General features: G+C 34.7%; 1 protein-coding gene and 1 non-coding gene across 2 annotated transcripts; both read left to right on the forward strand.

Annotated features, from left to right (window-relative positions):
• Window positions 1-14254: 14254 nt before the first annotated feature.
• LOC130950358 (uncharacterized) lies at window positions 14255-15091 on the forward strand. Its single transcript, XM_057878861.1, has one exon. It carries the CDS (start codon window positions 14255-14257, stop codon window positions 15089-15091), a length of 837 nt encoding a protein of 278 aa, XP_057734844.1.
• Window positions 15092-16091: 1000 nt separating this feature from the next.
• Window positions 16092-16164, forward strand: TRNAR-UCU (transfer RNA arginine (anticodon UCU)). The gene has a single exon. It is a non-coding gene; the product is annotated as a tRNA-Arg (tRNA).
• Window positions 16165-17876: the final 1712 nt, after the last annotated feature.

Consider the following 17876-nt stretch of genomic DNA (forward strand, 5'->3'; position numbering starts at 1 on the left):
CCGACCCAAAAACAAAAACCCCTTTTCACAGAACAAGAAATAGGTCAGAATCCATAAACCACCAAAATCAATTCAGAAAGAAAGCAACCCATCAAAGTAAACAAAGACACCTTGGCGACACAGAGCAAAGCAAGCTCGGCTTTCAGATCCTTGATCCACTGACCCAGAAACAAAAAGGAAAATCGGTTGCCCGCACCTGTGACGGCGAGTCGGCGACAGCGAAACCAATTTAGAAAGAAGAGAGTTCCAGTCTGATAATTGAGAGAGATGTAAGAAAATCCAGGAAAGATGAAGAACACTAGAATGGTTCTTCTGAATATTTTTTGTTCTTTAGATGTGCTCTTCTTTTTCTTTTTTTTTTGAATAAACATATCAAATTAGGGTTTATAGAAGAGTATAAGCATGATTAATTGTACATGAATAATAAATTAGATGTTGTTTTAAATTTAAAGTTAGTTAAATTTAAAATTTTAATTAATTTAAATAGATAATTTTTGTTCAATATAAAAAAAATATTTAAGTTTTTTTATAAATTTTTTTATTTTTATTAAATTATAAAGATATTTTGATAAAAGTATTAATATGATATATATATTTATTTAAAAAAAAATAACTGCTGACGGAGATAATATAATCTACTTGATATTTTGTTATTTGTCCATATTTTTATTATATCGATACATATGAATTTATCATCGTACCGTAACAAACCCCTTTCGAATCCTAACTCTAAAATAGCAATGGGTAAAAATAACAGAGTCAAATCCAAGTTGAGTTTTAAATACCCCCTAAATAGAGATATGTTGTGATGTTCTATGTGGACCAAGAATATTGAATAATGCAGCATATTCTTGGTTATCCTTTTCAATAAGATGTTGAGGTGTAGAAAAATGAATTTAAATTTTTTTCACAAAGGTGTCACAGTTAACCTATAATGACCTCTTATTATTTATAAAATTTGTCACTTATATAATATATGTTAGAATAATAAGAATATATATTACATGTATAAACAGTTTTAGTAATTAGTTTCGACTTTTTTTTGTGACTAAATAGAAAAGAAAGAAAAAAAAAAGAGACAAAACCAAATTAATTGGCTAGGGTCATATCTAAATCTATTAGATGTTGAAACTCACTTCATGGTTGGCTCCAATTCGAGTGAATGTCCGCGACAAAAGCAGCTGCTTTAGCCATACAATCTGCAACACTATTTGCAGTCCTCTGAATTAAAAGAATAGAGACTCTCCAATTCCAATTCATAACCTCCTGAATATGCTTTGCCAAATCCCATTCCGGAATATCCTTACTAAGCATTCTTTGGTTTACCAAGAAAAGAGCTTCTAAACAGTCTGTTTCACAAATAACCTCACGAAATCCACTCTCCCAAGCAAGAAGTAAACCTCTCCAAATTGCATACAATTCAGCAAAAAGAACACTGCACACTTCGACTTTTCCAGTGCAACCTTTCAACCAACATCCATCAGGATTGCGAATAATACAACCAAAACTAGCATAGCCAGAAGGAGCAAACCAACTAGCATCACAATTCAATTTAACAGAATGAACTGGAGGTGGAACCCAATGCAAACAAAGTGAAGGAGGAGACAGAGATTGATGCATAGCAAAAATAGTGTGAAACTCCCTTACTGAACTACGAATCAAACTCACCACTTTACTAGCACTCTATGAATCATCTATATTAAATAAGTCATGATTCCTGCTTCTCCAAATCCACCAGATGGTCGAAAAGAAAAGAAAAACATCTCCACTCCTTGCACCTCTGTAGAGCCAATCATGTAAATTCGAGTTATCTGAATACAGGCCTAAAAGGGTCCAAACCTCCTTGGCACTAGGGCACTCCCGAAGACAATGAAGAATGGATTCAGAACCATTCTGACACCGATGACAGGTGCTAGATAAAGCTAAACTACGACCCAAACGAAACTCTGCCGTAGGAATAGCATTATGAAGACTGAGCCAAATCAAGAACTTATACTTCTCAGGAATATGCAGACGCCATACCCACAACCAATTATCATGCTCATTCCAGTCAAACTTTCTTTTGGCTAGCCAACTGTACCCACTCCTAACTGAGTAGAGTCTAGAAGATGCCACACCCCACGACCAACCCGAACTCTCTCCAGCATTCAAATCCGGATTATAAGCATTCAAACGCTGTTTGACATCTTCTGGAATGATAGAGAAAATATCATGGAGATTCCATTGACCATCTTTCCAAACGTCTCTAATAGTTAAATCAGAGTCAGATATATGTACAAAAGGGACATCTTGAGCAATTGGGCCCTCAATACTCTAATTGTCAAACCAAAAAGATTGATCAAGTGACCCAACGCACCAAGAGAAGGCATCCTTAAGAGCACCAAAAGCCTTTGAGATACTCTTTCAAACATGAGAAGCATTGCAAGGGACAGGGCCATCTAAAACTCTCTCATTCCTCAGATACTTCGCCCTCAATAGAGCAACCCAAGGCTTGTCCTGACAATGAAAAAGTTGCCACACCAATTTACCAAGTAAAGATATTAACACACGCAGGGTCTCTAACACCCAGGCCACCAAATTTTTTGGAGTGATCACGGTCCTCCAATTAACAAGAGAAAGACCTCTACCATCAACTTGACCCTTCCAAAGGAACTGTCTCATCATAGAAGATAATTTATCGCAAACCCAATTTGGAAAAAAAGATACCTGCATATGATAGACAGGAATAGATGCTGCAACAGAATTGATCAGGCAAAGTCTCCCTGCTTTATTTAGAAGCCTTCCTTTCTAATTAGATAATCTTCCCCTCACCTTTTCAATCACCGAATGAAAAGAAGCCCTACTGGTACGGGAATGATTAAGGTTAACTCCAACATATCTTCCTAAGTCCAAAGCAAAACGTATTGAAGAAACACTAGTAAAAATATCTCTTCTACGAGCAGTCACATTTTTAGAACAAAAAGCTTTAGACTTTTCAAGATTCACTTTCATGCCAGATGCCTTGCAAAAAATGTTAAGAGAATGCATGACCATTTGAACCTGACTTTTTGTAGCCTGGCAGAAGAGTAAGAGATCATCTACAAACATCAATGAGAAATTTTGGGCCACCCCTAGTGACAGAAACTGGTTTCCACACACCCTCGACCACCTTGAGATATATAGCAGGCAAGTCTTTCCATACAAAGCACAAATAAGTAAGGAGACATTGGATCGCCCTGTCTAAGCCCCCTCTAGGAGCAAAACTATCCAATCTATTCCCATTCCACATAATAGAAAGATGATGCACGGACACAAGTCATAATCAAATTAACAGTGATGATAGGAAAACCAAAGCAATGAGAGTACTCTCCAAAAACCTCCAATCCACCCTATCATAAGCTTTTTCAAGATCAATTTTAAAAGCAAGAGTACCTTTCTTGGATTTTGTGTGCTTCATGAAATTCAAAATTTCTTGGGCCACAATATTATCAGGAGCACCACGACCCGGAATAAAACCTCCTTGTAAAGGACTAACAATATCTGGAAGAAAAGGCCGAAGTCGGTTAGTCAATACTTTGGTGATAATTTTATAAACAACATTACACAAGCTAATAGGCCTGAAATCCTTCATAAAGGTAGGATTATCAATTTTAGGAATAAGCACAATCAGAGTTTCCATGATGCTAGGATTTAAGAACTCTCCCAAAAAAGCGCTCCGGACAATATTCCAAATCTCAGTGCCTACTATCTCCCAATATTCTTTAAAAAAATAAGCTTGAAAGCCATCTGGACTAGGAGCCTTAAAAGGGCTCATACTGAATACTGCTGACTTGACTTCCGCAAAAGAGACAGGGTCAATTAACCTAGCACAAGCCTCAATGCTTAGAGTGGGCATCGGAACATCCCCTAAACAATCAACCTCAACCTCTTCCGTTGTACCAAAGAGATTCTTGTAAAAAGAGAGGGCTTCTTCCTGGAGAATATCTGGATCAGTAGACCAAGACCCATCTCTAACATATAATCCATGTACTCTATTATGGTTTCTACGCACCAAAGTCTGAAGATGAAAGAATTTAGTGTTTCTATCCCCATACTTGACCCACTGCTCTCTAGATTTCTGGTACCAAAAAAGTTCCTCTTGCAATAAAGCCTATTATAATCTTCCCTCAGTTCAGCTTCTTTAATTCTCAGAGATAACACATCGGTAACCTCCAAACGCCATTGAATCTGATCAATCTGATATTCCAGCTTATTTTTTCGCACAAAAATATTTCCAAAAATCTTTGAGTTGAAGTCCAAAGAAGCCTGTTGAACCATCTTAAGCGTTTCAGTAACGCCTCCAAACTCTTGATTCCAAGCCTTACTAATAACATGTTTATAAGAAGGATGTGTTGCCCACGCAGTTTGGAACCTAAAAGGACGAGAACCTTTCACTCTGGGGCTACCATGACAACGAACTAAAATAGGACAATGATCAGAATGAAGCCTGCTAAGAATTTCAGAATAACCCTCAGGAAACATTGACATCCACGCCTCATTAACTAGAGCTCTATCCAACCTTTTAGCCAAGTCCCTGCTAGCCTGAACTGCTCTATACCAAGTATATCTCCTACCAGTCACTTTAAGATCAAAGAGCTCACAGTCATCTAGAGTAGTAGCTAATAGACTAGCTCTGTGAGAAGAAAAATAAGCACCTGTACTCTCATCTGGTGCCACAATCTCATTAAAATCACCAATGGCCATCCATGGTCTATTATGGCCTGAATTAATAGAACGCAAATGATCCTAAAGCATACATCTTTTTTCGAATTGAGGACTCCCATATACTGCACTACAAAGCCAAACTAAGTTACCCACACTCACTTTCACTGTGATACATTGGTCAATTTGATCAATAACCACACAAGAAGCATTAGCAATAGAAGATAGAAACCAAATGCCACCCCTGTGTCCTACTTCCTCAATACCAACACAATGAAAACCCAACTTATCCCAAAATTTTTTAAATTATTAACATGGTATGAGTCTCAAAGAGAAAAAGAAAGATGGTTTATATTCTCACCAAATTTTTGCAATGCACACGGGCCATCTTGTTAGACGCACCCCTCACATTCCAGGCTATGATATTGAAACTATCCATAAAAAACAGCAAAAAGGGAGCTCCAATAACAAACCCGAGACTCAACATGTTGTCCCTGTCTTCGACAATCCTGCCTTTAATGGACTCTCAAGTGGCAGCCCAATTTTCTCCGTCGAAACTTGCACCATACCTGCCGTCGATGCTCCATCCTTATCTACTGGTGAATTCTGCAAAGAGTTTGGGCGAGGACGCTTTCGCACAGTGCCATTTGTTGTCTCACATTGCTGCTGATGATGAACATTGTGCCGGGTCCCCGAAGAAGCCACACTAACCGATTTTCCAATATTGATGCCCCTGCTTAATTTTACTTTGGATCCAGTAGCATGTGTTGTACGTTGGTGGTTAGGCCTTGTCCAAGTACTGGTAGCCTTGTTAGTCTTCTTTGCTTTTGGTTGGACCTGATGGGTACTAGGAGAAGGCTTTTGACCCATTTTATACTTTCCTTTCCTAATCACTTGAGTCCAACCTTCCAAATCCTCATGTTGTGCATGGTCTACATGAACAGCATGCAAATCACTCTCCACCAAATTCGGGACTGTAACATTTACAGTCTCATCTCCAAGATTCTTGCCAAAATGAAAACTTGCCTTTTCCACATGCACTGGATTTTTTGAATTTGAGCTTTCTGGCTGTTTTGCTACATCGCTGATCACCTTGGCATTAGTTCCTCCTCTTGCATTGCTGTCAGTCTTGCACACCTTCATATCATGACCAAACTTGAGACAGGAGCCACAAATAAGGTGAAGACTTTCATATTCAACCTCATATTCAACACCTTCAACAAGAATCTTCTTAGTCACTGGCAATCCTAAATCTATCTGAACACAGGCTCGAGCATATCGTCCTCTTTCAGCTAATTTTGTTGCCAAATCAACCTTAACGGGAATGCCAACTGCAGCCGCACACGGAGCATTGCATCTTCTTGGTAGCACCAAATTGGTAATCCAGAAATTCTAATCCACACTAAAGTTGCTCCAAAAGTTTTCACTTGATCTAAACTCTTGATCCCAAGGCTTCACAGCCACATAATTTCCCTCAATCATTCGTGGACCTCCTAAGAGAACCTTTTCTCGCTCCTCAGCCACATCAAACTTCACAAGAAAGTAGTCAAATCCCACGTCCAATAAATCAAAACCTCCCTTAATCCTCCATACCGTTCGGAGTTTATGAGACAATGCAGTGTAGCTATAATGTTTACCTAGCACCTTAATCACTATAGCATCCTTATAAGGTTCTGCCAAGCAATTCTTAGTTTCTTGGGTAAATGTGACACTCGGTGGTAAGAGATCTCCTTGCTTCCCAGAAACTACCGCAATGTTATCTCCTGATAAAGTTTCAACAAGTGAAAAAGCTTTAGCAATCTTGGAACCCACAATTTTGTCCCTGAAAGAAACCTTCAAAGGCTTAGAAACCCCTCCCAAAATATGATCCTCCTTTTCTCCTGATGCAATCCCTCCCCCGCTCTCCCCCTTATCTCTTCCGCCGACATTATCGGCTGCCTCACCGTGTTTCACCCTCAAAGTCTCTTCCCCGCTCACTCCACCGCTCATCTTCGATTTTCAAAATTGTACAGAGTACTTAGTTTCGACTAAGTTGGTCCGGTTATTTATTGACCCAACAAAAATTATCTACACAAAACACACACAAATCACTTTTTTTTTTGTTTAAGATAATTTTCTTTCTTTTAAAGGGAAAAAAATTTATCTGAAAATTTAGTAATGACATGAAAAGATGGTTATATCGTCCAGATTTTATAGTATGTAGATTCTTTATTGCAGCATCAATTTTGACAAATAATTCTAGTGATCTCGGTAGTATTTCATGTGTTTACCTAAGTTCAAATGATTATTAGAGAACTTTGGCATAAATAGATTGAAGGATCAGCCATGTATTTTCTAACTCAAAAAATAAAGTAATGTCGACATAAAATTGTCAAGTGGAAGGAAGAAAACAGATCTAATTTAAGGGTAGAGATTGATTCATTACAGTCTGAATTAGAGGCACACTTACCTTATCAGGAATTCATGGCGGTGAAATTATTTTAGAATTGGAAGACAAACTTGAGAAAACAGTGCAAAATGAGAAATCTTATTAGAAGAATAAATTTAGAATCAAATGGCTCAAATCTGATTATCAGAACACGACTTTCTTCCATCAGATATTCAGAAATTGTACCAGGAGAAATCGAATTTGGCAACTAAATGACGGTAACAGTGGAGTGGCAACTTCTAATACTGGAATCGCTTCCGTGGCAGAAGCATATTTTAAAGACATCTTTTCCTCCTCTTGTCATGAGAACCCTGAATTTTTTTCACTAGTTTGGAACCTAAGGTTACAACTTTCATGAATCGTAGGTTTCAAAGACCAGTGACTTTGGAGGAAGTGAAACGAGCTCTATTTAACATTCATTCTCAAAGTGCTTCAGGAGATGACGGTATGACAACAAATTTTTTTTAAATCTTTTGGAACATCTTCAGTGGTGATGTTTTGCGAGCAATTAGGAGCTTTTTCTCAGGAGGTAGAATTTTGAAGGGCTTTAATCACACTCAAATTTGTCTTATCCTCAAGATTTCATATGCTAAAGATATGACTCGGGTCAGACCAATAAGCCTATCCTCAGTCTTTTATAAGATTATTTCTAAAGTTATTGTACATAGACTTCAAGGTATGATGAACAAACTAATTGCCCTACATAGAGCGCTTTTATTAAAGACAGATTAATTTTTTATAATATCTTAATTGCCCAAGAGTGCATACATTACTTGAAAAAGAAAAAACAAGGGCTCACAACTGAAATAGCTCTAAAATTAGACATGAGTAAGGCATATGATAGGGTGGAATGACACTTTCTTTGGTTTATTTTGGAGAAGTTTGATTTTGACTCCTGGAGGATTGTGAATTCGGAAATTGGTGACAATTGTTTTTTATTCTATCATTGTGGAAGAACAACCTATGATTTCTTTAAACCAAATAGAGGTATCTGATAAGGAGACCCTCTATCTCCCTACCTTTTTCTTTTCTGTATAGAAGGTCTATCCTTCTTATTACACAAGGCAGAATAAAACAGACCAATTCAAGGTATTCAGGTTCATAGGTGATGCCCCAAGGTCAATCACCTCCTCTTTGCTGATAATTCCATCTTATTCTATAAGGCTAATCTTGAGACATGTTCAAACATTCTGCAATTGTTGACTTCTTATTAAAGCATCAGTGGTCGGCGGGTGAATCTTAGTAAATCTGCTGTATTTTTTTAGCCACAACACTCTTTCTTCTATTCGTACATAATTGGCTAACTCTTTAAATATCAATCATGTTGGGGTTTAAGATAAATATCTGGGCTTGCCTTCTAGGATCTCTAGATCTAAAAAGGCTTCATTCAGTATGATCAAAGAGAAGGTGCAAAAGAGAATCCAAGGATGGAAACGCAGTCTCTTATCTTCAAGAGGTCGACAGGTATTGCTTAAGGTTGTGGGTAAAGCTATTTCTATCTATACATTGTCTTGCTTTAGATTGCCTAATGGTTTAATTAAAAAATTCACTCTCTACTCTCTCAGTTTTGGTGGGGGCAAAAAGGCTCTGAAAAACGGATAACTTGGATTAGCTAGGACACTATGACTCGTCCAAGAAGAGAATGAGGTCTTGAATTTAAAGACCTTAGAATTCAGAATTTGGTGATCTTAGGCAAACAGTATTGGTGACTGGTAACACAGCTAACTTCTCTATTATCCAAAATCCTGAGAAGAATGTACTTTAGATATAGTAATGCTATAACTACAGAAACTAGAGTCTTACCTTCTTAGGGATGGAGGAGCATATTGGAAGGTCGAAAAATAGTTGAAAAAGGTCTTGGGTATTGGAGAGAACATCCGAACCTTTAAGAATCCGTGGCTACCTCCTCTGTATCCTCTAATAATATCGGCAATGCCAAACAGTCAGATTATTTCCAATCTTGTTCCACAAGTGACAGATTTAATTACTGAAAACGAAATTCGGAATTAAAGCTTCATTTGAGAATTATTTTCCTAAGGCGTTTCTGACAGGATTCTTGCAGTTAAAATTCATGGGAGTCGTGACTAATTGCAATGGGATTTAAACAATTCCAAACAGTATGATACTGCTTTAGGTTACAAAATCGGCTACTTATTTCACCACTCGCCTCTTGAACTTTGCCTTATTAATCATATGCAGCAGAAGAAGCCATGGATTGAACTATGGAAGCTGAACTTACCCCCACAAAGTTAAGATCTTTATTTGGAAAGCTCGACATGGCCGTCTTTTGGTTCTTGCTCAGATTCACCGCCGCCGCTGCCTATCTACATTGCCAACATGCCCTGTTATCAGGAAGCAACAAAAACGATCACTCACTATTTGTTCTACTGCTCTACAAGTAAAGAAGTATGGTATGGTCTCAAAGTTTTCTTAGATACTGTCTTCCCTCGTGATGATTTCTGGACATGGTGGATTGCAGTAATAGAGATGATTAACTCATTGAAAAATGCTGACCAAAATCCTTAATTGTTTGCCATCATTTGCTAGCACTGCTGAAAAGTACGCAACCAGTTAGTCTTTGAAAGCTGCACTTTGATGTCATCAGCCATTCTCACAAATTCCGTCAAGTTGCTTCGTGCAATCCAAAAAATCTCCCTTCTAGCTCACCGTCTCCACGAGAACAATTTTTAGTTTCACTCAATTTACCTTGTTATTTTCTTTCTTCTAGCTTATTCTTAGTTTGTCTATATACCATTGGATATATATCATCAGTGTATTTTTTGAAAGATTTTCACTTTTTGCTATGCTATCCTATTTTGAATATCTGTATATTTTATTTTTCACTGATTAATGAAATATAATCTACTATGACCAAAAAAAAGAAAAATAATTTTCTTTCTTTTAAAAGGAAAAAAACTTAATCTTAATCCTAAAAAAAATATTGCACAACAAATATTGATAACAACTAACAATGATATCTTAATAATAATAATAATAATAATAATAATAATAATAATAATAAAATAATAGAAGAGACATAATAATTCTCTCTAATTAAATAGTAGTATAGTACTACCAAAGAAATTCACAATAAAATATATTTGTTGCACATCAAATTAAATTAAATAAAAAGGACTAATTGTGGATTGGTGGTTTTCGTTGTACGGATGTATAATCTATTGAAACTAAATCTTTCTCACTATTATTACTGTGTTTAAAATTTTTATCATCTCCTTTTTTTAATGTTGCATTATTAACCTCTTGTAAAGATAATAGCATAACAGATTATTCCTCTTCTTGAGGTTGTTCTTGAACAATGTGTTTTTGAACAACATTTTTATTATAAGAAGTTTGATCTTTTACCATATGATCTACTAGAATATTATCTTCATGATGTAAAATATTAGTAATAGCTTGTTCTATATTCACTTTATCTATATGAAAATTGTATTAAACAATCACTCTTGTTCATGGAGAGGTTTAACAAATATTTTCATTCTCCACAACTTTAAGAAAACGATTTCTCTCACTTTCCACATCATACTCTAAAAACCTTGGATTTCTAGATTCAACTATTTTACTTAAGTGGGAGGAACAATAAAACCAGAAACTCTTAGACTTTTTTTAGATAACCTATAAAATAGGCACTTATCGTCCTTGGGTCTAACTTTTTTTTTGTGGATTATAAACCCAAACTTCAGTAGGACAACCCCAACTGCGTATATGATTAAAACTAAGTTGTCAATTTTTTCATAGTTCAAATGGCGTTTTAACAACCGCTTTAGTTGGAACTCTATTTAATATATACGCGATTGTCTTAAAGACTTTGCTCCACAAGGATAAAGGAAGATTGGAATTGTTAAGCATATTCTTCACCATATCCAGCAAATTCTATTTCTTCTTTCAACTACACCATTTTGATCTGGTATGTCAAATATAGTGTATTGTGCCACAATATCATGCTCTTGAAGATACTTTGCAAATAGATCAAGTGTTTGTCCACTTCCACAATATATATATCGTAAAATTCTCCACTTCAATCTGATCTCACGCTTTCTGTATTGTTTCTTTACTTCAACTTTATAAACTTTAAAAGCGTCAAATGCCTCATATTTATTATGAAACATATAGAGATACATATATCGTGAATAATTATCAATAAAGAAGATGAAGTTTTTCTGACCACTTGAGGACATATCAGGATAACGTATATCAGTGTGAATTATTTTTAATATGTCATAATTCTTTTTAGCATCCTTTTGAGACTTTTTGATTTGCTTACCCTTAATGTAATCCACACAAGTATTAAAATCAGTAAAGTTTAAACATTCAAGAACTTCATCATTTACTAATTTTTTCATTCTCCTAATAGAGATGTGTCCTAACCTACGGTGCGACAACATGGAGAATTTTTTATTCATAAAAATACCATGCATAACCATTAAACCTGATGGAAAATTATTAGCAAAATAGACTTTAAATAAATCACCAATTAAAGTACCACGTCTAATAATATTAAAATTTTTAATATAATCAACAGTATCATTATTAAAATTTATATATAATCCTTGTTTTATAAGTTTAGATAAAAAAATAAAAAATTTTTAGAAAATTTTGGAATATAAAAAGTTCTTTCTAAATCTAAAATACAATTAATACTTAATATAAGTCTAAATGTTCCAACAACTTCACATGTGAATGCATTAGACTGTCCATATAGATGCTCAATTCACTTTTTATCGGTTCCTTTTTCTTATGAAATCCTACATGATATTTGAAATATGAATTTCAGCATCAGAATTAATCCACCAAGTATCATGACATATTTCAATAAAATTAAATTCAAAACACATTGAAGGAGTAAAATCACAAAGGTAGTACCTTTCTTCTCAAGCCAAACCTTAAACTTTGGACACTTCTTTTTTATGTGTCCTTTCTTTTTGCAAAAGAAACACCGTGCACCTTTTTTTCATAGGATGTGATGCATTATCCTTTTCTTTCTTCTTATAAGCTTGTTTTTTACCATTCTCATTTGTCACCAATAATCTATTTTCACCAAGTTTTTGAATTAGCCTTCCTTCCTCTTCAACACACATCACTAGTAATTTATTAATGGACCATTTTTTTTATGTGTGTTGTAAGAAATCTTAAATGGTTGGTACTGAGTAGGAAGAAAATTCATAATAAGATGCACAAAAAATGAGTCAGAGATTTCAACTTCTAAAGCCTTTAGTTGTGCTGCTAATGCTATGTCTCTTAACCTCATGATATGCTCACACACACCCCTTACGCCAGTAAGCCTCATAAATGATAATTGTGCCATTAGAGTGCTTGCAAGTGCCTTACTAAAAGACTCAAATTGGTGATTAGTAACTTTCATGTAATTCTTGATATTTCTGCAATAAAAAATTGAACCCTAAATACTACTTGAGATACGAGACTTAATGAACGTCATACTTGTACAGTTGGATTACTCCCACTATTTTTATAATGCTACCTCAGTCCAAGTACTAGCATCAGTAGGTGTCGGAGGCTCTTCCCTACAAAGAACATAATCAAGGTTTACACACCCTAAGTGAAAAAGAACCTTATCTTTTCCCTTCTTATAGTTGTTACCACTTAATAAATAAACTTCAGATATAGTTTTAGATATTATTACTGTTGCAAATAGTAAATTATGCTAATATTACTCAACTTTAAATAGGCATATCAAAATTCATAACATATGATAATACATGCCAATACAAGTCATATCAAATTTAATATAAATTATAGTGTCATTAAAATCTACTTGTGGGCAAAGACTTTAACACATAATATTCACTATATTTTGACTAAAGTGTTGAAACTAGAAAATAAAATACTACTTAACATTCGTGGGCTAATTAAGAAATAAAATATTTTCTATTTCAACCTAATTAAATGTGAATAACATAATAAATTTCTATGAGTAAGGTCATCATATTATTCACAACAATTACAAATGTATCATATTAATATTTATGTGATTTTTTTAAATACAATTATTATCAAAAATACTGTAATTACTCTAAATTATGTATTAATTATAATATGATATGCAGCGAAAGAATTTATATAGCATGCAAATATAATTATTATCAGATAAATAATTTCAATGACATACATAATAACAAAATAAAAAAATGCTCCAATGGCTAAACATTTTAATAATACTTGGAGGATCCAAGTTTTTTTTGTCAGAAACTGAACCAACAACCTGACCCAACTCCAAACAAAACAGAAATTCTTGCTCAACCTAGAAAACCCAAAAATCCGACCTGATTGAACTTTTCTCCCTCATAACAAAGTTTAAATTTTTATTTTTATAGCAATCCAAATGAAGCCCAATGGACCAAGGATCGAGCTAAACCATATAATAATTGCAGCAAGGGAAAAGGTCATTGAAACCTAATGTCACACACGTTGTTTATTATGCTAGTAACAGTTCTTCGTGCACGTTGTCTCTCTTTTCTCCCTTTTTTTGGAGTACAAGACAAATAGGTCTCTGACCTTTATAAATGTGGATATTTTCATCCCTCAAGATTTAAAAATACATTTAAATTCCTCACCTTATAAAACACGTGACAATTAGACCCTTCCGTCGAGTTGGGGTTCAAAACGGCAACAGAACATGCTGACTTGAAAGGGTAGAGTGTCAGGTGTCCGTTTTGATTGCTGATGTGGATGGAGAACAAATTTTTAATAGAAAAATTAGTCCTTGCATCCATCATATGTTCTCTCTCCGTTGCAACTCACCTTGGTCCGACTCCGTCGCCGCTCTCATCGACTCTGCCACCGGCCGCCACCTCTCCTACGCCAATTTCATCCGCCGTTCAGAAACCCTAGCTGCCAACCTTACATCCCTCTTCACACTCTCCAAAAACGACACCACTTTGGTCCTCTCTCCAAACCTCTCTCCACGTTCCTATCCTCCACTTCGCACTCCTCTCCCTCGGTGTCATTGTTTTGTCGGCAAATCCACTTCCCACGCGCTCCGATCTCACGCGCATCATCCGCCTTAGAAAACCTACCATTGCAGTCGCCACATCATCAGCGGCTAACAGTCTTCCCGATGAGTTCCATCACGGAACCGTCCTCATCGACTCGCCCGAGTTTGAATCGCTCATGACTGCGAGTCGACCCGGCACCAAACTCGAACAAGTGGAGGTGAGTCAGTCAGACGTGGTAACTATTCTTTACTCTTCAGAAACCACAGGGAAGGTGAAGGGAGTGATGCTGACTCACAGAAACCTGATTGCAAAGGCATGGTTTGTGAAGATGGGTAACCAAGTCAGTTCCAATCTCAAGTACGCCCTTCTTCTAGAAACTTCTTTGGGAAAGATGAAGCAGCAGCAACATAGCAGCACCATCAAGAACAACAATAAGGTAACCATTGACGTTCTTTCTTTTGAAGTAGCCAATGTCATGTCCAAAACGGTTCACCTTCACAAATCCCTTTCGGATTCTGAGATGTCGAGGCTCAGGAATGAGATCTTGACCTCTGAAGCTGTTAGGAGCCTCGTTTCCTCCGACCATTCCTATCTCCTCGACCTTGCTCTCGTCGAGAAGGTCGACAAGTTGAACCGTGTCGCCAGTGTCGTTTCCAGGTTAGGGAAGAAGTGTTTTGTTCCTGCATTGCAGGGATTTGAGCATGTGTATGGTGACATTGTGAGTGGGGTCATAGATGTCAATAAATTAGGGTTTTTGGTTAAGCATATGGAAGGTATGGTGAGAAAGATGGATAGGTATGTTAGTAACACTAAGAATTTGTACAGTAAAATGGAGGTTCTGAATCAATTGGAGCAAGCTATGAACAAGTTTCAGAATAATCAAAATGTGGAGAGTAGGAGGATCTTTGAGCATAAACTCACATGGCAGAGGCAAGATGTTAGGCATCAAGGATTAATTTGTCCATTAAAAATTTGTTCTCCATCCACGTCAGCAACCAAAACGGACACCTAACACTCTACCCTTCCAGGTCAGCATGTTCCGTTGCCGTTTTGAACCCCAACTCGACGGAGGGGTCTAATTGTCACGCGTTTTATAAGGGGAGGGATTTAAATAATTAAATGTATTTTTAAATCTTGAGGGACGAAAATGTCCACGTTTAAAAAAGTTAGGGACTTATTTATCTTTTATTCTTTTTTTTAATGCAAAAATAAGAAAACTTATGAGAATTATGAAAAATCATGCTATTAGAAAAAATAACTACCACATAAAATTGAAAAATTCCTTAAGAAAGTTTTATCTATTATTCTCTCTTCTCATTTAATTTTAATTTCAATAATTTTTTTATTCTAAAATTTATATTATGTATTTTTTTAAAAAAATAAGTAATCAAAACAATGTACAATGATTTAATTTTGAAATGACAAGGTAGAGATAATTTTGGTCTGATACTACATATTAGTAATTTACATATCTTCAATCATTGTCAATAATCCTAAATTATGATTAGAAACTTTCAATTCTTAAACCACCAACTTAGATAAAATCAGAGTGTTTTGTTATGATGATTAGAATTGAGGACGCCGACCCCATTTAGTGGGATAAGATTTTGTTGTTGTTGTTATTGTTTTGATTAGAATTGGAGACCTAAACTTTATGAATTTTATGAACAATCGTATTTTTTTTTATCAAAGAACAAATCAACTGTCAATACAATTAATTAATAAAATTTCTTAATAATTACAATACAATCCAAACTAATTTTTATATTAACAAACTAGACTACAAATAAAATAAAAATTCAAACATTTTTTCCTCTTAAACATAAGATTTGAGTTAGATTCTAGTTGTTGAAAATTTTATTTAAAAATTGTTATCTCCTTAATTTTTTGGTGAAAAACAGACATGAAAGAAAAGGAAAAGAAAGAAAGGTAAATACAGAATTTATCTCCTTTTTTCTGTTTCCAAATTAGTTATTTATTATATAAAATAAAATGCTTAGAAGTATATAACTGCGCCCATGGCCTAATGGATAAGGCGCCTGACTTCTAATCAGGCGATTGTGGGTTCGAGTCCCACTGGGCGTGATTTCATGATTTTCATTTCTTTTGTATATAGCCCCCCAAACAGGCCCAGTATAGATGAAAAGTTGGGCTTTTAAGTGGACAATTTTCGATCAAAGAATTAAAAACCAAAATCGGTTCTAAGGCTCTCTTGATATAATTTCACCAAAAACGGATATGACCCAAAAAAAAAAACCTAGCTAGCTAAGAGAGTCTCACAATTAAAACTTTATTTAATAACAGGTACACTGTTGCTTTTAGTTCTAGTGTAATATTATTAGTCTTATTATGGTATCATGCTTGCTATAAAATAAAAAATTATATTTTTAATATGTTTTTTATGCATTTATTAAAAAAATTACTAGGAGTATTATTATAGCCTGAATATCTATTCTATAAATATATTTTAGCTAAACATTAAAAAAAAAACTTGGTGGTGCATTTTTATTGTCTTGAATTCAGTTGTGCTCCTCAATCATAATGATTGCAGATTTGTAGCGCAATTAATGAGCTTGAGCATTACCCTTACTTTTTTCTCTTATTGTTTGTTTTGATAACAAATCGTAAAGAACACACACATGCTATACTATATGTATATATCAAGGTTTTAAAAACTATACTAATCGTCCCATAGAATTAGAGATTTAATGATTTAAAATTTAATGGAGATTTAATAATATATCTCTTTAGGAAAAAAGTAATTTTTTATTTTATTATTTTAAATGATTTAATTATTAAAAATTTATATCGATTTTACTAATTAACCAAATTTTAATTTTTTTTTTATTTTTGATTAATTTATTCTCAATCAATTTTTTACTTAGATTGAATTAATCTAGTAACCGATTTTCAATTAACTTGAATTAGAACCATGATATAGAATATATTTGTGTTTGTTACGATTAGCAGTGAAAAGTCCTACTATGAAAAAGAAAATTAAAATTTGAAATCTAGAGAAGATAGATTTTAGGACTTCATCCCCACTATGTAAAATGCTAAAGGGCATTTGGAATATTCATTAGAATTGCTTGGAATATGATTTCGAGAACCGCATAAAGAAAAGGCCAAAGATTAAATAAAAAATCATGAAGCTTCATTGATATTTATAGTGGTGGGTTGCCCAATTAATCGATGATGGTAACCTGGAATATAATTAATCAGCATGGCCCCTTTATTTCGTTTTTCTTTTTGGTATAGAGGCTCCTATTTTTGGAGTCTACATATACATACATCAAATTGATAAAGAATAAGAATATAATAAATAAATAAGATGCTGACCCTCAAAGAATTCTCTGAACATGTTGAAAATGGAGTATATATTATCCAATCAAACTCAAATAGCTTCAATTTTCTTTTACCATCTATGTATCCTCAACCTCATGATGATTGTTGAATGGACCAAATCTTATTAGCCATTTAGAAGCTACAAATATATTTGTGTGTATACATATGAATGGAAGCCAAAGTTTTTATTTGTGTTATAAATAATTTTTCAGTAATAACAAATAATTTATCAGAAAATATTGGTGTCACCCACTTTTAACAACCAATAAGTATAATGATAATGGTGATGATAATGATATGAGTTTGGTCAATTATATATAATTGCATTAGGTAACTAACTTCTAAGGTTTTTGTTTTATATTTTTTGGTTATTCACGATATTTTTCAGTCCGACAAGTCAAGAATTAATTTGTCGTGGATCTGATCTCTATTTAAGAGTTTGCCTCTGATCA

Source organism: Arachis stenosperma, chromosome 9 (assembly GCF_014773155.1).
Source record: "Arachis stenosperma cultivar V10309 chromosome 9, arast.V10309.gnm1.PFL2, whole genome shotgun sequence".
NCBI lineage: Eukaryota > Viridiplantae > Streptophyta > Magnoliopsida > Fabales > Fabaceae > Arachis > Arachis stenosperma.

What these genes read in the sequence shown, in the direction of transcription:
- LOC130950358 (XM_057878861.1), top strand. Translation starts at nt 14,255, where the DNA reads ATGACTGCGAGTCGACCCGGCACCAAACTCGAACAAGTGGAGGTGAGT.